This window comes from Oncorhynchus mykiss, chromosome 21 (assembly GCF_057628025.1).
Source record: "Oncorhynchus mykiss isolate SJ-2025 chromosome 21, ASM5762802v1, whole genome shotgun sequence".
Lineage (NCBI taxonomy): Eukaryota > Metazoa > Chordata > Actinopteri > Salmoniformes > Salmonidae > Oncorhynchus > Oncorhynchus mykiss.
Window position 1 is genome coordinate 45,908,817 of NC_143042.1, and position 22,858 is coordinate 45,931,674.

At 44.0% G+C, this 22,858-nt stretch overlaps 1 protein-coding gene across 8 annotated transcripts in view; it reads right to left on the reverse strand.

The window, feature by feature from the left end:
- Positions 1-2,894: 2,894 nt before the first annotated feature.
- LOC110500696 (neurexin-2) overlaps positions 2,895-22,858 on the reverse strand; it is a 1,050,333-nt gene continuing 1,030,369 nt past the window's right edge. For 6 of the 8 annotated variants that reach the window (XM_090214789.1, XM_090214786.1, XM_090214788.1 and 3 more), the window contains 3 exons: positions 22,502-22,830; positions 14,376-14,454; positions 2,895-6,176 (listed from right to left, as the gene is read on the reverse strand). In XM_090214789.1, the coding sequence (XP_090070915.1) occupies positions 5,296-6,176; positions 14,376-14,454; positions 22,502-22,830 (1,289 nt within the window). In that variant the 3' untranslated portion in view covers positions 2,895-5,295. The remainder of the gene's footprint in view (positions 6,177-14,375; positions 14,455-22,501; positions 22,831-22,858) is intronic. The other 2 variants (XM_090214790.1, XM_036958144.2) reach the window with 1 other exon arrangement.

Consider the following 22,858-nt stretch of genomic DNA (forward strand, 5'->3'; position numbering starts at 1 on the left):
GTGTTTGGAGTTGGAAGCCAGATGTTCTCCATAGTGTGTGGAGTTGGAAGCCAGATGTTCTCCATAGTGTGTGGAGTTGGAAGCCAGATGTTCTCCATAGTGTGTGGAGTTGGAAGCCAGATGTTCTCCATAGTGTGTGGAGTTGGAAGCCAGATGTTCTCCATAGTGTGTGGAGTTGGAAGCCAGATGTTCTCCATAGTGTGTGGAGTTGGAAGTCAGATGTTCTCCATAGTGTGTGGGGTTGGAGGCCAGATGTTCTCCATTATGTGCGTGCTCATTATATGGGAGTATACACTGGGTGGTTGAAGCCCTGAATGCTGATTGGCTGAAAGCGTATACCATGGGTATGACAAAACATGTATTTGTACTGCTCTACGTTGGTAACCACTTTATAATAGCAATAAGGCACATTGGGGGTTTGTGGTATATGGCCAATATACCACGGCTAAGGGCTGTAACCAGGATGCGTCGTGCCAAAGAACAGCCCTTAGCCGTGGTATATTAGTCATATACCACACCCCCCATGCTTTATTGTTTAAGTATAGACTCAGTTTATTAGGTACATCCATCTAGTACCGGGTCGGACCCCCTGTCCCTTCAGAACAGCCTGATATCTTTGAGGCATGGATTCTACAAGTCAAAAACATTCCACAGTGATGTTTGTCCATGCTGATGTGATGGCATCGCGCAATTGCTGGAGATTGGATGGCGGTACACCACAATTTTTGCCATCCTCCTTCAACCTGAAGCAGCAGGTAGCCTAGTTGTTAGAGCGTTGGGCCAGTAACCAAAAGGTTGCTGGATCGAATCCCTGTGCTCCATTATGTGCGTGCAAGGTAACAATCTGTTGTTCTGCCCCTGAACAAGGTAGTTAACCCACTTGCCCTGGTAACTGACTTGCCTAGTTAAACATTTTTTAAACCCACTCTCATAAACAAGCTATTTTCGTCCACTGTTCTGCATCAAAAGCCCCGATACGGGATCCGGCGTGCCTGGCACAGACGATCATACCAAGCCCAAAACTCGCTTAGTAACAGAATGCTTGTCCGCCTGCTTTATATAGCAATCCAAGGCCACGTGACTCACTGTCTGTAGGAACGATCCATTTTCCTGAATGGGGTACCTAATAAACTGTCCGGTGAGTGTACAGTATTTCAGCTGGTAAATACAGTATGACCTATGTGTGTAGGTAAGGAAACAATGCAGCACTCTTATCTCCTCTTCCACTCGTCACCTAGTCAACCCTGGAAGGCAGACAGGATTGTTATGTTGTGATGTCTGTTGTGATGTCTGTGCATGTGTATTAATGACTCCTGACAGGTGTACTGGACTAACATTATGCTGGAATTATACCTTAAATATCCAGCCTCATTAGTCCCTATAAAGCGCCAGCTTCAACTTCCCCTTCTGGAAGTGGAAGTAGGATATACTTAGTGTTAAGTACGTGTTAAAGTAGGAGTTCTTTGTGTTAAATACGTGTTAAAGTAGAAGTGACTTAGTGTTAATTATGTGGTAAAGTAGGAGATACTTAGTGTTAAGTACGTGTTAAAGTAGGAGATGCTTAGTGTTAAGAAGATACCTTGTGTTAAGTACGTGTTAAAGTAGAAGTGACTTAGTGTTAAGTATGTGTTCAAGTAGAAGATACCTTGTGTTAAGTACGTGTTAAAGTAGAAGTGACTTAGTGTTAAGTATGTGTTAAAGTAGTATATACTTAGTGTTAAGTACGTGTTAAAGTAGGAGGTACTTAGTGTTAAGTACGTGTAAAAGTAGGATATACTTAGTGTTAAGTACGTGTTAAAGTAGAGGTGACTTAGTGTTAAGTACGTGTAAAAGTAGGATATACTTAGTGTTAAGTACGTGTTAAAGTAGGATATACTTAGTGTTAAGTACGTGTAAAAGTAGGATATACTTAGTGTTAAGTACGTGTTAAAGTAGAAGTGACTTAGTGTTAAGTTCGTGTAAAAGTAGGATATACTTAGTGTTAAGTATGTGTAAAAGTAGGATATACTTAGTGTTAAGTACGTGTAAAAGTAGGATATACTTAGTGTTAAGTACGTGTAAAAGTAGTATCTACTTAGTGTTAAGTACGTGTAAAAGTAGTATATACTTAGTGTTAAGTACGTGTTAAAGTAGAAGTGACTTAGTGTTAAGTATGTGTAAAAGTAGGATATACTTAGTGTTAAGTACGTGTAAAAGTAGTATCTACTTAGTGTTAAGTATGTGTTCAAGTAGAGGTGACTTAGTGTTAAGTACGTGTAAAAGTAGGATATACTTAGTGTTAAGTACGTGTAAAAGTAGGATATACTTAGTGTTAAGTACGTGTTAAAGTAGAGGTGACTTAGTGTTAAGTACGTGTAAAAGTAGGATATACTTAGTGTTAAGTACGTGTAAAAGTAGGATATACTTAGTGTTAAGTTCGTGTAAAAGTAGGATATACTTAGTGTTAAGTACGTGTAAAAGTAGGATATACTTAGTGTTAAGTACGTGTTAAAGTAGAAGTGACTTAGTGTTAAGTTCGTGTAAAAGTAGGATATACTTAGTGTTAAGTACGTGTAAAAGTAGTATCTACTTAGTGTTAAGTACGTGTAAAAGTAGGATATACTTAGTGTTAAGTACGTGTAAAAGTAGTACCTACTTAGTGTTAAGTACGTGTTAAAGTAGTATCTACTTAGTGTTAAGTATGTGTTAAAGTAGAAGTGACTTAGTTTTAAGTACGTTTTAAAGTAGGATATACTTAGTGTTAAGTACGTGTTAAAGTAGTATCTACTTAGTGTTAAGTATGTGTTAAAGTAGAAGTGTTTAAATAAGTGTTGTGTTAACACTCCTCGATGTGAAAAACAACATCTGGAATATGTGTGACTGATCGAGACCAACAGACCACGCAACAAGAGATATAAGAAGTATATAACCAAGTGTATTCCCCTCTGTTAATGTACACATATTTAGAGTCATCTCACTGGAACACTTTACAATAACATTTAGAAAGAACAGGTAGATACTGGGAGGAGGAGGACGGAGAGGAACATAAACCGGACAAACTGGATGAGGAAGAAGGATGGGATGGAGCCAGTCTCCAGACTTGGCAGCCGTTTTGACTCTAGCAGTTACAGAGATAGATATAAAACAATAGAAAATAGATAAGACCCTGTTCGGTCTTCAGTTAATGAATGGTTACATACAATCTGCCATTGTGAGTAAAGGGGGATGAAGGATGGGGGGGATTGATTTAGGAAAAGAACGGAGAGGCATGGAGAGGAAAGTATCTTTTCTCCGTACTGACAAGGAGAAAACACGGTTTTATGTTTGTAACCCAAATCACATTTGCTCAATTACCAATTATATATCAATTTCCAATTTCCCAGAATCAATTATCTTTGACATACTTTTTTCTCTAAACAGGAAGGGAAAACACATATTTTCTTAGTAATGGGATGAGAGATTCAAATATTTAGACATTGCACAAACTTTTTTTGGAGGTTTTTCTTTTCTTTTCATGGTACAGTTTCCTTTTTTAATAGTTGAGAAAATTGGAATACTAGAGTTCTTGTCCATCTGCAAGGGAACTGCTGTTTGCCTTGTTCTGCAATTATTTTTTTCATTGAATGTTTTTCACTAGACTTGCCCTCATTGGCTGTCATCAGTCTTGACCAATGAGAGGCAAGAACGCAGATCCAAGGTAACGTACACTTTCCCCCCAACACTAGGGGGCGAAAGTGGGACTCCAGCAAATTAATTCACAATTTCCATCAAATGTCTCGCATTTTTTGAGGGAAAGAAACCTGCGTTTCCCACTGTCGTTGAAAGTTGGTCATAGTATGTATGATTGGTGGGTGTGTGGGGGTAGGGGGGGGAAATCGGTCTCACGTCAAAGTATCAATAGTCCATCAAATTTGTTATTTATCACCCAGTCCACTGATACACACGCATTCGGGTGAATTTCTCCTCTTATGCTCTCAGTTAGGTCCATAGTTTTTTTTTCTCTGAAACTTCTATACATATATATATTTATTTAGAACAAAGTCAGTTTGTCTGCTGGAGGTTGGTTTCTGGTCTGTGTTTGATAGTAACGACGTGAGCTGGTTCCTCTGCATTAGTGGGCTCAGTAGGGGGAAATGCTGTGTGGAGCCCAGAAGAAAACACATGACAGATAGCCTATCTGTTGGAAAACTGAAAGACGACCCAGGGTTTTGGCCTCAGAAGTTGGTTTTGCAGCTAAAACGTAATAAGTAGCATCCGTTGGTTGGTTGGAGCTTTTGTTGTTCTCACACGCTAGTTAAACGTTATCAATCAGCATCATCATTTTTTTTCCTCCACAGAAATAGTCATCTCTTTTTTGTAAATTAATACTACATGCTTGAAACACAGCAGAATAATGTCGCATCAGCTCCTCGGGAACCACAGACATGGAGAGAAAGAGAGCGCACGAGTGAAAGAGAAGGGGAGGGGGAGAGAACGAGAGAGACTTTACGAGAGGAGCGAGGTGATGTTTCAATACTTGGAGGAGGGAAGAAGGCAGACTTGACACCTAGTTTCTGTATATTGGCAGTCATTTTGTGTTATCATACTTGGCTAGCAGTGGGGTTTCAACTTCCAATACAAACCCATCTATTTAGATATTTACGATTGTTGACTGTTTAGACCCGCTACATAGCATCTGATACCAAACAATAGGCCTCTGCTCTAACACTGATGGTGGGTCTTCCTTCTCTGTGTCTCTCTGTAGCCCCATGCGTAACTCTGATTGTAGGCTATATACAATACAATACCCTTTCAAACGCTGCTGGATTAGCTGGCTCCATTGTAGCATGAGCTCTGGGTCTGGCGATTGGCACAAAATTACGTTGCATTGAGCGAGGTTGGGCAGCCATTTGTTGTAGCCAAGACTTTCTCTCTCTGTGTTTAAAAAAAAAAACAAGGTTATACGGCCATGTGAGAAAAGAATATTACTGTAATGGAGAAAAATACCACACGTTTTTTGTAATAACTGTGGTTAAAAATGAGTATGTGTAGATCTAATGAAATATGTTTCTTTGCCAATCTCATCTTCTATCTCTCTGCTTTAGGCTCTAAATGGGTTGAGAAGGAAAGCTAGGAGGTCATTTTGTCAGTAAGGTTACCTCTATACTAAACAAAATAAAACTCTGCCAACAAAGATTTGACTCATTACTCTACAGTTGTCAGTTCATCTAGTGCCTCTCTCCTACCTATACCTTCAACTCTTCCCTCTCTCCTCCTCTCCGTCCCTCCCTCTCTCTGTGTGTCTCCTTTCGTCCTCTGTCTCTGGCTAGGCCGGTCTCAGACGTAGTACTCCTTGTCTTTGTTCTTCTTGTTCTTGATGGTTGTCTTGGCTGTGCCTGGCTGCTTCTCCTTTACCAGGGTGCCGTTGCTCTGCGTGGCCGAGTTACTGATGTAGTTACGGCTCTGGTCCACCTGGTAGGAGCCCTCGTCCCGGTTACGGTACTTGTACATGGCGTAGAGCAGGATGAGGATGCAGAGGGCGGCGGCCGCCACGATGCCCACCACCATGCCCGTGGTGCTGGTGGACTCCCTGATCACCTCTACCGCGCCGGGAGGCCCTCCTCTCTCCGGGGATGTGGGGTCTGGGGTGGGCACATGGGGGAAATTGGGAGGGTAGGTTACGCCCGGGGCATGGCGGTGGCGGTCAGGGTCGGAGGAGGGGTGGGTGGGCGGCAGCAGCACCTGATCCCGGGTGTTCATCTTGCCGGCAGGAATGTTGCTGCTGCTGCCGCCTGGCTTGTTGAGCCTGGGGCCTAGCTGGTCAGGGTTGGCCGTGGGGGTGGACGACAAGGGGGGGCGGTGGGAGTTGGGGGGCCAGTTGGAGAAGTGGCGGTCGCGGGGGTTCTGGACGCTGCCCTCGTTGGGGGGAGGGGGGAGGACCGTCCTATCGGTGACGAGGGGGGAGTTTTTGTAATAGTCCTCATCGTCCGACTCGGTCATCTCGCCCGAGCCGTAGGCGGACACCTCGATGGGTCCCGCCTCCTCGCAGTCCTCCTGATCCAGTGGGCAGGGGGGGCGGCCGTTGGGCAAGGGGAGGGATTCTTTGGTGGTTTCGAGGAAGGGGCGGTAGGTGGGGGGCGGGGGGATTACGGGGTAGCGGGTGGCGTAGGGGGGGTCTAGGGAGTCCACAGTTATAATGGGCAACACTAATTCACCTCCTAGGACAAGAAAGAGACAACGGAGGGAAGACGGCGTTAGTGAGAAACTGAGGGCACCTCCTCAGGACCAAAATAGAAAAGCAACAACAGTTCAAATGAAAACACCAACACCATTATTAGAACATCACTAAAACCTAACATGAGGTCAGTTCTAAAGCTAGTTTAGTTAGTCTCTAGTCTTCTATTTAAAGAGTTAAGTTGACTAAACAGATGTACAATACATTGTATAAGATAATAATAAATATTCTGCTATTCCTGATATTTCCCTGACGCTAGACTGGACATGACTACACAGATATGTTAAAGTACATGTTTAAAAGACTAAACAACATATCAACATCTACTAGATACAAGTTATCCTTCTCTATCTGCCTGTCTATGCTGTTCTATTTCTACGCTAGCTTTCAGTTTTTCTTTGGGTTAAATAAGATAGCAAACCACGGAGTTCAGGTCACTTACATCAACAAATTGGCCGCATGATTTTTGCATGAAAAAAAAATTACAAAAAGAAAGCTGTGTAAGATTGTTCTCGGATAGTGATAAACAACTTTCCCCCCATTTCTTTTTTATTTTATTTTATTTTTTTGTGTGAAAAATAAAATAATTATCTGAATAATTCATTGTGTTTTTCAGTTTTCATGAAGAATGGTTCAAATCCCATTCTGCCTGGGGGCATGGTGATCTGTATTCAAACCCTGAAGACCAGCTGGGGGAAACTGATTCCCCTAGTTTCTACCCTGAAACACAGTCTACAGATGTGGTCCCAACACCCATATCCTCCCACTAGATATGCTAAAACATGGGACATGAAGAAATCCTATTCACTTGACACAGTTAACAATTTGTCAGATCTTTCTGTCTTACCCGGATCTCTATGCCTTCATATTCAGTCTTAGAAGGGAATTGAATGTAAACAAATTGCAAACGGCTTTTTTGTCCTTTGTAATATAATCACACCCACAGTTAATAAAACATTTTAGGGTGTTACACATCAGTACATTGCTTTGAAGTTAAGTCAGGACAAAAGTCATTGAGTCAAACACAGGAGTGCCAATAACAGAATAGGAAAGTGTTAGCAGTACATAGCACAACATAAATAACAAGTTACATTCCTTCTTCAAAAAATAATTTGCTACCCTCTGCCGCATCCCGTAATCGTGTTAGGGTCACAATCCCAGAGACAATTAGCAAAAATGTTACGGGGCAATTTGAAAGGTTATGACATTTCTCTTTATGGACATTGATAATGTGAGCCACAGAAATGTCCATAACATGAATCATGCATAGTCTTAACGCTGGGCCTTTCTTGAGTTGATGAGGTGAATGAATGTATCTAAACAGAATAGGGGTCGGATAAAGCGAGTGCGTGTGGAGGGAGGAACCTAGAAATGTGTACCGAGGGTATTTTGGGGTGTATTCGTCACCCCCAGGCCAACATATCACACCAGCGCTCAAGCCCCCACAAGCCACATTTTTCCTGACAACCCCACAATTAGTAAGACAAGGGACTTTCAGAAGGGTTATTGAGCAACCTTTACACAAAACCTGTCAAAAGAGTATCAACAACGATACACAGCGCACTAAAACAGGCCTTGAAAGGGAGTAAAAACATGAATGCTGAGAAAGAGAAAAGTTAGTCAGTAATTCAACCTACAACTATTACCGCACAGCCAAAATGGCCGCCGTGTTACCCTGGCAACATAAAGGTGCCTACTTTTATGTGTGTATCTCTGTGTCTGAAGGTTAAGATACACCTTTGAAGAAAGTGGTGGCATATTTGAGGAAAATAGAAAAATTCACAGTGAAAATGAATGAACCATTAGCCCAAATAAGATTTTTGTCAGATTCTGAGTTATCTTTCAAACATTTCCTACTTTCCCTTCTTCTGGACTCCAGAGATAGTTAGCTTCTTCTCTGAGTGTCTAGATAAGATGGAGGTGCAGATTTACTACATTTACAAAAGTATGTGGACACCCTTTCAAATGAGTGGATTCGGCTATTTCACCCATACCCGTTGTTGACAGGTGTATACAATCGAGCACACAGCGATGCAATCTCCATAGACAAACATTGGCAATAGAATGCCTTTACTGAAGAGCTCAGTGATTTTCAACGTGACACCTTCATAGGATGCCACGTTTTCAACAAGTCAGTTCGCCAAATTTGAGTAAAAATTGTCCTCGGTTGCAACAGTTACTACTGAGTTCCAAAATGAAATGGGTTTGGCCGAGCAGCTACAAACAAGCACAATGACAACCGTTGGCTGGAGTGGTGCAAAGCTCGCCGCCATTGGACTCTGGGGCAGTGGAAACGCTTTCTCTGGTGTAATGAATCACGCTTCACCACTTGGCAGTCCGATGGACAAATCTGGGTTTGGCGGATGCCAGGGGAACGCTACCTGCCCAAACGCATATTGCCAAATGTAAAGTTTGGTGGAGGAGGAATAATGGTCTGGGGCTGTTTTTCATGGTTACGGCTAGGCCCCGTAGTTCCAGTGAAGGGAATTCTTAATGCTTCAGTATACAATTACATTATAGACCATTCTGTGCTTCCAGCTTTGTGGCAACAGTTTGGGGAAGGCCCTTTCCTGTTTCAGCATGACAATGCTCTCGTGCACAAAGCGAGGTCCATACAGAAATGGTTTGTCGAGATCGGTGTGGAAGAACTTGACTGGCCAGCACAGAGCCCTGACCTCAACCCCATCAAACACCTTTGGGATGAATTGGAACGCCGACTGCAAGCCAGGCCTAATTGCCATACATCATTGCCCGACCTCACTAATGCTCTTGTGGCTGAATGGAAGCAAGTCCCCGCAGCAATGTTCCGACATCTAGTGGAAAGCCTTCCCAGAAGAGTGGAGGCTGTTGTAGTAGCAAAGGGGGGACCAACTCTATATTAATACCCAGGATTTTGGAATGAGATGTTTGTCCACATACTTTTGGTCGTGTAGCTTTACCCCGCCATCTGTCTGTCTGACAGAAATGGTGCCAACGCGATGCCTCGCTGTCCCCCTGCCTCTCTGTAGGCCGACTGTCCCTCACTGCGTTCCGCTACTGCGTGGCCCAGTTATAGGTGTCTGACACTGAAAGAGTGTTGTGAGAAAACCTAAAGCAGCTGTGCATCTGCTGGAGCTGCTCATTGTGTCTACAGAATGAATATATAGTTAAAGGAATTGTTCAAGAGTCTTTGTACACTTGCTTCTAATGTGAATCCAAGACTTCCTTCGAAAGTACAGTCATTTATTACTGTTCACATTCTTCTCAAATATGTTGCAGGCCTTCGGGCCTAATTATCATAAACGAGTTTGCAAAAGCATTTTAAGAGGACCACCCCTGCAAACGATACCACCACTCTCTACTGGCCACAGAATTCGCAGCTTTAGCGTGAGTGCCATAAGCTTTGTCATTGGTGCCATGATAGGAGAAGTTACTGTTAACCACAGGATGGACAAGATAATGGGTTCTCAACCCTCAAACACAGACGTCTACATGTACAGCTGCACCTGACTCGCTCATCTCTTCACTGAGTGTTTCTTTGTCTGGACACAGTCCTGTCAACACCTGATATATTTCCCCTTCCCATGACTGTGCCCTGTAACGGCATATGCAGCTTCTGATTGGTCAGTTCGCACCCATAGGTTGGCCACACAGCCACGCCATTGGCCGTATGATGAATTAGCTGGTGTGAATGGACTTGTTCAAACAGGCTTCAAATGCTTTGGTCATCGTCACAATGAGAACTGCCAAGAACCCATAGAGAACACATAGAGAACCCATAGAGAACCCATAACACTGCCCTTCGTTTGGAAAATTGAAAATCCACTTTACTCACTCCATTGTGAAATGATTTGACCTGTTGAGAGAGTCTGAGCTTTTCCACTAGTTAGGCTAGCCTGCTGTGGTCACTTGCCTGTGTGGGTCACCCTCTCCGCAGCACTAGAGGAATACTCACCTTTTTAAAAACCGAACCAAAACTCAAAAGGGGTGTGTATTTTCCCTAATAAGCAAGCAGATCGTTAAAGATGGATACTGATGTAAACACTGGGACTTAGTTATTCTGCCTATCACGTTGGCTTATTCTGAACAAACACTGGGACTTAGTTAATCTGCCTATCACGTTGGCTCGTCCTGAACAAACACTGGGACTTAGTTATTCTGCCTATCACGTTGGCTCGTCCTGAGCCACTTGAAATTTTAACAGTCGAACGACTGACTGTTCAGAGTTTGTACGTTGCATAGAAATTGCTTCTACTACGTTGTGGATGGAATCGAGATTATAATTTTCTAGTCTCTGTCTAACCTAATGCATTCTCCATCTCTGCAATGGTCTGCTATACTGGGTAATAATCCATTTCATGAAGACTACATCCTTGATTTAGTTAAGAAGTTCTTTGTCTGGACCTAGTTTGCATTCAATAGCGAAAAGCACACCGTTTCCTCGCACATAGACAGTGAATAATTGAATACACAGTCCACACATGCCGTCCTACGTCCTGAGGGAGGGTAATGTATTCTGACGTTGATTGATGAAACTACGTTCACCCCGTCTGATTGATTACGGATTGCTCCTTTCCACGATGCTTTCTGCAAGGCACTTCTGGATGGGGTCCATGAATTCTCCCTGGTTTTGGCTTGGTCGGCAGCCTAGTGTTTCTACCTCAGCGTGATGCAAATTAGAGAGTCTTGAGGCCCTGACAAACTCTGCTTGATCCTGGGCTGAGTCAATGTATGAAATATCAACCTATTTACCTCTGTTTGATCCTGGGCTGAGTCAACGTATGAAATATCAACCTATTTACCTCTGTTTGATCCTGGGCTGAGTCAACGTATGAAAAATCAACCTATTTTCCTCTTTGATTTTTCTATCTCCCTCATTTCTCTCCATCTTGTCTCCTTTGTCCCCTCTCTCTCCATCACGGTCAGTCTTCTCAGATTTACTGAAATATTATTGTATTTTATCTTAAAATCCACAACGGTATTTAATCCCACAATCTCATTAAGGACTGAGGGAGTAAGAAAAAGTGACACTAATCTGCCAAACAACATTTGTTTACACCTTTTCACAGTTTTTATGTGATTTTTGAAACCTTAATTCATTTTGATTTTGATATGGCTGCAGTGTTTTTTTTCCTTTGGAGAGTGGAGTTGAAGCTAGTTGATATTCTGCCTCAGTGAGCATATTGGATTTGATGTACCTCATAAGACAGACAATATACTATGTATTGATGCACAGAAAATGCCTCAAGTATAGTCTATTGACACATGGAAATATATATGTAGTATCAACCAGCATAAGTGTGTACATTCCTCTGAACATCTGAATTCAGACACTGTATAATACATGTGCAAGAAGAAATGAAATATTTGATTATAACTAATGAGGTAACTTTTCAATTATCTCTTTTGTCTTGCCCATTCACCCTATGAATGGCAAACATACACAATCCATGTCTCAATTGTCTCGAGGCTTAAAACTCCTTCTTTAACCTGTCTCCTCCCCATCATCTACACTGACTGAAGTGGATTTAACAGGAGACATCAATAAGAGATCATAGCTTTCAACTGGATTCACCCGGTCAGTCTATGTGTACACTCAGTATATATCAACTGTTCTCAATGGATCAGTTTGACCAACGTTATTTCTGCCCCACCATTTGTTCTTTAAAGCTGCAGTATATAACATTTTGGGAACCTGACCAAATTCACATAGAAATGTGTGTTATAGATCTGACATTCTCATTGAAAGCAAGTCTAAGAAGCGGTATGTCTGTTCCATGTGCAGTATTTCTATGCTTCCCTTTCATAAGTTTAATTTTTGCATATTTTACTTTCGGTTTTGTACATCAGCTTCAAACAGCTGGAAATACAATATTTTTGGTTATGGAAAAGATATTTCACATCTGCTTAGATGATACAATGACTATCTACACTATACTACAGAGGGAGAGAGCGAGAGGGAGAGAGGGGTAGATAGATTGTTAGCAGGCTAAAGGGCGGCAGGTAGTCTAGTGGTTAGAGCATTGGGCCAGTAACCGAAAGGTTGCTAGATTGAATCTGTCAATCTGCCCCTGAACAAGGCAGTTAACCCACTGTTCGTAGGCTGTCATTGTAAATAAGAATTTGTTCTTAACTGATTTGCCTAGTAAAATAAAGAGAGAAGACTGGAACTATCTGTATCTCTTTGTGTGACTATGTGCGTGAGTCCTCCAAAGCTGATGCTGTGGTGTAGATAGCAGGGCTTTGTTAAAGGGAGCCCTGCTATGTATTCTTCCTATTCTGTCTGGGGCTCATTAAAAGTGAACGAAACCAAATCCAGGCTCGGTTGGATGATGTAATTACAGCAAGTCTAACGAGGCCAAATATTAATTAGCCCGGTGGGAGAGGCAGGCAGGGCAGATAGAAAACTCAGAAGTTACGCAGGGAGGGATCCAACATCTCTTTCTCTCTTTCTCTGTCGCTCCCTCTCTCGTCGGAGAGCAAGGAGACGTGACGCACATCTCAACGCCAATCACTCCTCCAAGATGTGCCTTTCCACCCCTCTCTCTCGCTCTCTCTCACTGTCTTCCTGTGGCCGCTTCATTCTTTCATGATCGGTCTCACTCTCTCCCTCTCTGTCGCCTGTTCCCCTTATTTAACTTTGTATGTGTGTTTTGATATATATATATGTGTGTGTGTGTGTGTGTGTGTGCGTGTGCGTGTGCGTGTGTGTGTGTGTGTTTCTTTCCCTTTGGACTCCACTGAAAAGCCTTCAGAGAGTTACAATGCCCCTGCAGCCGGTTCATATGAGGGGTAGATCTCCCCAGTCATTGGCTCATATGATAGGTAGATCTCCCCAGTCATTGGCTCATTTGAGAGGTAGATCTCCCCAGTCATTGGCTCACATCAGATAATGCTAGGTCTCTCACAGGGGTTTTGTTTTCAAGGAGGGATTCAGGCTGTTGCCACCCCCCTCTACCACGACTGTGATATGTGGTTGTCTCACCTAGCTATCTTAAGATGCACTCACTGTAAGTCGCTCTGGATAAGAGCATCTGCTAAATGACTAAAATGGAAAGGTTTACAGAACATAATGTGTGTGTGTGTGTGGAGGATAAATGTGTGTGTGTGATGTTCTGTCTCTCATGGAAGGCCAGACTGAGTAGAAACTTTCCCCGACAATAGTGTGAGAGACAGCCTAGTGTCTATCAGGAGCTGTGTGGTACCGCTCTGTCTTCTGGACAGCTACCGAAAAACTATCATTTCTCATTCTGATAACACCTCTATTTCGGCTTCCACCACCTACAGTTAAACCACGCAGAGAATTGATCTAGTGTGGAATATTTCGGCTTAGTGTAGATCAGTGTTACCTACTAAGCACAGTGATTCCCATAATCTCCACCCACTTAATTAAGGTGTAATACGATTTTCATGTGGTTTTTAACAACACCTTAACATCGATTTAATAAAAATTGTCAAACGTAACGTAATCTTTGCTGAGTTCTATTCCACGTCAAATGAAAACAAGATTTTAAAAAAACGGAACATTAACTAAATATTTCATAAAGGTTATTTCTAGACCTCCTAGGTTGCTGTAGGGAAAGCATTTGATTTGAGTCTTCACTGGAGAACACAAACATGCCCAGTGGAACCTAGCTCTGGCAGTCTTAGCATTATGATGCATGTAAGAGTTCTTGGCAGTTCCCAGGCAACCGGCCAGCGCACAGGCAACAAGCCAGTGTCCTGAAACCACGGTAAAATCTATCAACATCCTGCCCTTTTCACACCCCCGTCCATCCCGTGTCAGAAGTTCGTTTGACCTTTCTGTTCACGTCGACATTGCTCAGCTCCGAGTCCACTCAGCCGCCACTGTGAGGCGGACGGTCGAGAGGAGTTCAATGTTGAACCTGTCCGGCCCCAATTCGATCGGAGAGACTGATTGGTGCAGCTCGTCTAACACCTGCAGCTACCCAATTAGGATGCTAGGTTACCTTGCAGATGGCTCGGGAGACTTTGGAGCTGTCACTGTGCCACTTTGAGATATTAGCCAATGAGAAACCAGGGTGGGTGCACATCTGACCAATCAGAGCTGCATATGAGATGTCATGGGGTCACAGTAGTAGAAAAAAGTGGGTTAGGGGAGCTAGCTGTTTCTGTTCTTGTGGGTCTCTGCTGGGCTGATGGACCCCCTGTAGTGGACACAGAACCCCCAGAGTGGACTCACCATTTCCAGGCTCACACTCCTCCAAGTCCTCGTCATCGCTGGGACACTCAGCAGACGCTACCAATATGTCATCCGTGTTCTGGAACAGAGAGGGAGGGAGAGAAAGAGAGAGTGGGGAGGGAGGGAGAGGGTGTGAGAGTGGGTTCTATTTCTGGGGCAAACAGGAGTTTTCTCCTGTCAATGGGACCTGACTAGGATCAACTCTGGTTGTAGGATGTAACTAGAGCCCAAAGTTTACACATCTCCATTTTGAGTTCACCACACTCCATATAATACAACCCAGTGATAATACATTGTTGATGTCCATTAAGCCCAGAGCCACAGCACACTACATTATCACAGTGGAAGTTAGGTTAATAGCGGCCATAATAAAAAGCCCATTCAGAACTCTGTCGCTCGTGTGCTCTCACACCACTGTACTGCCTGGCAGAATACCTTATCTATTCTCCTCAACCCCCAGGCTCAAGTTAATATTCAAGACAAGCTCAAGCCTGAAGGAATACAGGGGGGAGGGATGAGGGCTCTTTATCATGAGCAGCACAATTGATTTGAGCACAGTGATTTGTTCACTGTGTCTGTACACAGAGTTCTCCTTTATGTATCCATAGCCAGGATGGATTTACTTATTCATCAAATGGTGTGTGTGTGTGTGTGTGTGTGTGTGTGTGTGTGTGTGTGTGTGTGTGTGTGTGTGTGTGTGTGTATGTGTGTGTGTGTGTGTGTGTGTGTGTGTGTGTGTGTGTGTGTGTGTGTGTGTGTGTGTGTGTGTCCACCTGGACTTAATGAGCCCATGGTAAAATCTGCACCAGACACACTCTTCCATTTCATTTACCATCTTCTAAATGGGCAGCGCTCCCTTTGATAACAAATATCTAATGATGTTGTAGCCTAGAATGGATTTCTAACGTTGTGCTTTCAAAGTATTGGTCTTTAAATGTATATTTGATGAGTATTTTCTCTGTCTGGATATAGAACGTCGTTAATGAGAGGGGGAAACGGTAGATGAATACAGATATGAAGGATCAGGTGGTGTTTGAACCCTTGTTACGTTACATTTTAGGAATGCAGCTTGTTTAATGAGAGGGGGAAACAGTAGATGAATACAGATATGAAGGATCAGGTGGTGTCTGAACCCTTGTTACGTTACATTTTAGGAATGCAGCTTGTTTAATGAGAGGGGGAAACGGTAGATGAATACAGATATGAAGGATCAGGTGGTGTTTGAACCCTTGTTACGTTACATTTTAGGAATGCAGCTTGTTTAATGAGAGGGGGAAACAGTAGATGAATACAGATATGAAGGATCAGGTGGTGTTTGAACCCTTGTTACGTTACATTTTAGGAATGCAGCTTGTTTAATGAGAGGGGGAAACAGTAGATGAATACAGATATGAAGGATCAGGTGGTGTCTGAACCCTTGTTACGTTACATTTTAGGAATGCGGCTTGAAAAAAAACTATTCATATCTGAAAATATCGGCACTACAACAGAATTGGTATTTATTTATTTAGGATAGTCCACTCGGTAACACTTGCCACTGTTTTCGAGTCTAGCACATTATTCCGGGCACTGAAGACGTGGATGTCGATTAAGGCAGCCCCCCTGCACCTTCCTGATTCAGAGGGGTTGGGTTAAATGCGGAAGACAGATTTCAGTTGAAGGTATTCAGTTGGACAACTGACTAGGTATCCCACTTCCCCTGTCCCTTATTAGACGCTGTATGTATGTTATCAAGGAGTTGTCTCAATGCCTCCCCCTGGAGTTAGGTATGCAGACATTCACTTCCTTCATCTGGACACCTGGACGACCTGCGCAAGCTGCACTGTTGACGTCTTGCTGCAATACTTTTCATTCATCCAGATCAGTGTTAAGCAAATCTCTTCACGGGCCAGTTCCATTTATTTAGTCTATTCCAGTACCAGCACACCTCATTAATTAGGGCTCCCGAGGGTGCAGCAGTCTAAGGCACTGCATCTTGGTGCTAGAGGCGTCACTACAGACCCTGGTTTGATTCCAGGCTGTATCACAACCGGCCATGGTTTGGAGTCCCATAAGGTGTTGCACAAAATTGGCCCCAGTGTCATCCGGATTAGGTTTTGGCCAGCGTAGGCCGTCATTGTCAACAAGAATTTGTTCTTAACTGACTTGCCTAGTTAAATAAAGGTTAAATAAAATAAACAAATTAATTCAACTAGTAACTAATCATCAAGCTTTTGATGAGTTGAATCAGGATTTCTACATGTAGTACTGGAATATACATGTACCATGGTAGTGTAATGGCTGGTGGTACTCAGAGTAGGGTAAAGTTGCTCCTAGACGCTGATCTGGGGTCAGTTGAGCATTTCCACCAATAATGGTTAGGGTTAAGATTGGGGAGGGGAATATTATCCTAGATTTCTACCAAGGGGAAACTTCAGGAGAAGAGATGACTCCCCCCATTCTGTACCATGTAGTCTGCTATCAGTGCAAAACAAAACCAGCAAAAGTGACGGTATTATTTAAAACATCAAATAATTATTTGTCATGATCAGAGCGTCTCAATCAGAATAGCTGAACGTTTTTTTTTTCTTCTCTGCCTTGGAGAAATCTGGGTCAGTTCCCCTGTGCCCCGTCCCCCTGTCCCGTTTCGATGGTGTTGGTGTAGCATCACTTAGAGCAGAAGGGGGGCTCCTGGCTCGTTAAAGCAGTCCTGCGACATTAGCTTGCGCCCCCAGTTGAGGCTGTACAGTACTTATAGAGCCATTACCAGGTTTGGTCTAGCGCAAAACACATGACAGCCTCCATAAGCTGGCCTATTAACTGCACAGACAACAGTGTGTGTGTGTGTGTGTGTGTGTGTCTGTGTGTTGGGGACGCAATGCTAGCTAACTGATAAATGCATGGGTCATGTGAACAGGGCTGAGAGGAGCGCCCCATCAGATCGCTGGCACAGGAAATGGAACTAAGAAGATCAACAGGATCTGACGGGCAGACATCTTAGCTGTTGAATGTAGCGTATGATCTCTGCACTTCTTCAGCTGTAAAGCGATGGGCCATTTCAGCCATAGTTGTAATGCTTGATATGGGAATTTGGGGGTGACATGTTGGCTTTTCCTTTGTCTTTGTCATCGTTGTCTTTCCACTCCCCCAAAACTGAAATGCTCATGTTCCGTCTCTTCCTGTCCTCTCTCCCCCATACCGCCATCCCTCTCTCTGTCTCCTCTAGCTCCATCTATCTATTTGTTTGCCTCCGTCAGCTACACTCTACCTCCCCTCCATCCCTTCATCTCTGTCTTTGTCTCATCTCTCTCTCCTCGTCCACCAGCGGGAGAGCAAGGCGAGCTCGCCGGGCCGTGAAAACGACACATCAGCTATTAGTGTAGCAAAAGGAAGATATACCAGGAAAAGCAGGGTATTGACAGAGCCATCCGTTAGAGTGGTGAAAGCTGGGTTAGACCAACAAAGCATCCGTACTAATGCACACGGCTGAATTCCACCAATTTGTTTTGGGACAATGGACTAATGAAATAAATACCAAAAGATCGTTTTTGGGTGGACTTTTCCATTAAGGCTTAGATCATAGAATTTGTAATTATGGTACTTGGTTGAGTAACTTGTTCGTAATGGGCGTTGCTTTTGTAATAACATGTTCTTTAGGGTTATCTTCTGTAGGTACAATGCAATATAGCAAAGCCATTAACATTTTTGAGAAATACGGGAAAAGGACTTATTAGCTCTAATAACACACTGAAGGTAGGATCTGAGGGTGTGTTATGACTTTGTGCCGTGCATAAACGTCAAGCCATAAACATTATGCTCATTAACGATAGAAAACAACTGTGCCTCCGAGTACCAGGATGCATACAGACATGAATCATTGATCTCATGTTTACTAGGCTCTGAGAGTAGCTAAACAGCACACCATCATGTCTCCTGCGTAACCATAGCAAAGAGGTCATCAGATATAGCATAGGTTGTGTCCTAAATGACACCCTATCTCCTATATAGTGCACTACTATTGACCAAGGCCCATAGGGAATAAGCTACCATTTGGGAGGCACCCATAGTGTGTAATATGGCTCTACAGAGGTCCCTAAACTCCATTCCTAACAGTAGTGCCAGTTGCGTCATACTGTACATCATTGACTTTGGAAGGACCGACTATCTGCATTGATAACTGTGCAGAACCCCTACCATTGAATTATACATTACTTTGGAAGGATGGCGAAGCTAGCAGCATTGATCTTTATACTGTCTACAATGTGTGATCTCCTCTCTCCTCACAACCGATAGATAGAGTACATGGACAGTCCGCAACTGCTTTTATAACACCATGTAGAGATAATTAAGCGACTGCTTTGATAACACCCTAGAGATAACAAAGCGACTGCTTTGATAACACCATGTAGAGATAATGAAGCGACTGCTTTGATAACACCATGTAGAGATAATGAAGCGACTGCTTTGATAACACCATAGAGATAACGAAGCGACTGCTTTGATAACACCATATAGAGATAATGAAGCGACTGTTTTGATAACACCATGCAGAGATAATGAAGCAGCTGCTTTGATAACACTATGTAGAGATAATGAAGCGACTGCTTTGATAACACCATGTAGAGATAATGAAGCGACTGCATTGATAAAATGTAGAGATAATGAAGTAACTGCTTTGATAACACCATGTAGAGATAATGAAGCGACTGCTTTGCTAACAGCATATAAAGATAATGAAGCGACTGCTTTGCTAACAGCATATAAAGATAATTAAGTGACTGCTTTGCTAACACCATATAAAGATAATTAAGTGACTGCTTTGCTAACACCATATTAAGATAATTAAGTGACTGCTTTGCTAACACCATATTAAGATAATTAAGTGACTGCTTTGCTAACACCATATTAAGATAATTAAGTGACTGCTTTGCTAACAGCATATAAAGATAATTAAGTGACTGCTTTGCTAACACCATATAAAGATAATTAAGTGACTGCTTTGCTAACAGCATATAAAGATAATTAAGTGACTGCTTTGCTAACAGCATATAAAGATAATTAAGTGACTGCTTTGCTAACAGCATATAAAGATAATTAAGTGACTGCTTTGCTAACACCATATTAAGATAATTAAGTGCATTTCCCCCCATTTATTGAATTTAGTCAAGCTGAAGTCAAAGGATTGTGGCTCTAGCTATGCAGTGCGATCAGGGATGGACAATGATGGTGCAATAGCTCACATTGAATTAGATGGGACTTGATTGGTGTTTGCAGTGTGTTAACCAGCGATATGAGACACCCACCCCTCTCTAGTCTACCCCTACACACCCTCTCATCCCCCTGGCACGATCAGTCTCTCTCAAGCAGCCTATCTCTCTCTCTCTCGTTTCTCTTCTCTCCGAGAAGCTTTTAGTTCCACACAGTAATTAGCACTGTGTTATCAGCTCAGGAGAGAGAAAGAGAGAGAGAGAGAGAGAGAGAGAAGGGAGAAAGAAAGAGGGGGAGTTAGGGAGTTGGTATGAGAGCAGTGTTCTTCGGCAGAGAACGCTTAATCATGGTAGACTGGCATGCTGAGAGCTTTGTGTGATTGAGCTTAGGTAAGCTTGAGGACAACAGGGTTGGGTAAATTACCATTACTCCCAACCCTGGAGAACAAGGAGGGTGGTAATGAACAACTTGTTGGAGACAAACCCAATGTTAATTGGTACTTTTTCATATTTGCAACGCAACACCGCGCAAGTTTGTTGAAATGTTAGGAACAGCCCCAGCTTGCGTAAGAACTGAGCCTTACCTAATCCATCCGTACATAATTGGGTATTCTGTAACGCTTGAAACATGGAACAAAGTAAACAAACGGATAGACAAAAACAACATCCTTTTCACGCCCCTGTCCATCCCGTGTCAGAATTTTGTTTACTTGATGTATTGACTTTGAGTGATTGAGACTGCCTGGAATGGCAGATGTCCGGGGTTTGCACTTTAGGGACTAATCCATTTGTTCAGTTGTGTCAGGCTAGCTCAATCAATATAGCTAAACTATTTGGAAGAAAACCATTTGAACTCTAAAACCAACAGCTGGTCCTCCACTAAATTCCCATGTCTCTCTAGGTCCCTGGAGCCTAATAATATTCCAATGCTATGACACCCACTGCTGCTGCATAGCTGCATTTACATTACATTTACAGTATAATGTATGCGGCTTGCGGGCTAATTAATAGATGGTAGGGGCGCTGAAATGGGGGGAAGCGATTTCCTCTCCTGGAGGACATGGGGCCTGCTATCACAGATTATTATGGACTGCGTGCGGACTGGGAGGCATGGTGACTACATGGGGACTGGGAGGCATGGTGACTACATGGGGACTGGGAGGCATGGTGACTACATGGGGACTGGGAGGCATGGTGATTACATGGGGACTGGGAGGCATGGTGACTACATGGGGACTGGGAGGCATGGCGATTACATGGGGACTGGGAGGCATGGCGACTACATGGGGACTGGGAGGCATGGTGACTACATGGGGACTGGGAGGCATGGCGACTACATGGGGACTGGGAGGCATGGTGACTACATGGGGACTGGGAGGCATGGCGACTACATGGGGACTGGGTGGCATGGCGACTACATGGGGACTGGTAGGCATGGCGACTACATGGGGACTGGGAGGCATGGCGACTACATGGGGACTGGGAGGCATGGTGACTACATGGGGACTGGGAGGCATGGCGACTACATGGGGAATGGGTGGCATGGCGATTACACGGGGACTGGGTGGCATGGTGACTACACGGGGACTGGGAGGCATGGCGACTACACAGGGACTGGGTGGCATGGCGACTACATGGGGACTGGGAGGCATGGCGACTACATGGGGACTGGGTGGCATGGCGACTACATGGGGACTGGGTGTGACTGTATGTCTACTGTAGGTGGTGCATTAGTTCTGTCCCCTATTCTTCCCTAGCTGCCACTGAGGAGTGAGGGATCCAGTCCAGATTAGTCCTGCAAAATCATAGCCTTCAGACAGACAGACAGACAGACAGACAAACACACACACACACAGAATAAAAACATGTTTAGAGGGTTTGCCACTAGTGTCTGGCTACGTGTGATTGGTAGGTCTGGATGGGTATGATTGATAGGTCTGGATGGGTGTGATTGGTAGGTCTGGATGGGTGTGATTGGTAACTCTGGATGGGTATGATTGGAAGGTCTGCATGGGTGTGATTGGTAGGTCTGGATGGGTGTGATTGGTAGGTCTGGATGGGTATGATTGGTAGGTCTGGATGGGTGTGATTGGTAGGTCTGGATAGGTGTGATTGGTAGGTCTGGATGGGTGTGATTGGTAGGTCTGGATGGGTATGATTGGTAGGTCTGGATGGGTGTGATTTGTAGGTCTGGATGGGTATGATTGGTAGGTCTGGATGGGTGTGATTGGTAGGTCTGGATGGGTGTGATTGGTAGGTCTGGATGGGTGTGATTGGTAGGTCTGGATAGGTGTGATTGGTAGGTCTGGATGGGTGTGATTGGTAGGTCTGGATGGGTGTGATTGGTAGGTCTGGATAGGTGTGATTGGTAGGTCTGGATAGGTGTGATTGGTAGGTCTGGATGGGTGTGATTGGTAGGTCTGGATGGGAGAGATTGATAGGTCTGGATGGGTGTGATTGATAGGTCTGGATGGGTTTGATTCATATTGCCCCTAACAATGTGTTTAGGCTTCGATCAGTGATATTGCTTTGGAAGGACTCAAGACTCAGTCTGCATTGCTAGGGTACACTAGACTGTGAAATTTATATGGAGTTCATTTGAAGTTCAAGTGTGATTTTGTAGAGAAGGATAAACTTCATGAAACATTCATGACCCCTATTATCTCATACCACTACTAAGCCATCTACCACTGTGGTTAGAAAGTTGTCCTTATGGGCACAGCTCTAGGATCAGATTATCCTTCCCAAACCCCATCATCTCAAAGGAAAAAACTCAAAACTGCTTTTTGATTACTTTCTTGGACCCCGGCAGGGAAACTTCATCCCCTTTCCTCCTACTCAGCCCAGGCCAGTCTAAAGTCTACATCCAGCCTACCTAACCCTACCCTAACCCAACCCACCCTACCCCATCCTAACCCACCCTAGTCCCCATCCACTAACCTGTGTGACACTGTCTCTCATGGTGGGTGAGCGCTGCTTGCGGGTGGTGGTGGTAGCCATCGTGGTGGTTGTCTCCATGATGGTGGTGGACATGTCGGCCAGCGGCGTGGTGCTGGTGGTGTCTGTGGTGAGCACCGAGGGCACGTCGCCCACCAGCCGCAGGTTGCCCTGGGCCTGCACGTTGGGGTCGCCCTCGGCCGCCAGCTTGAGCACCTGCAGCCCGTTGTAGTAGAGGCCCGAGATCTGGCCCTGGAAGTGACGGGCCTTGTCGCCGCCACCACCACCGATCTTGATGAACGCCTGGCTGTTGAAGATGGTCAACTGTCGACCTGGTGGAGGGAGAGCAGAGAAAGGGGG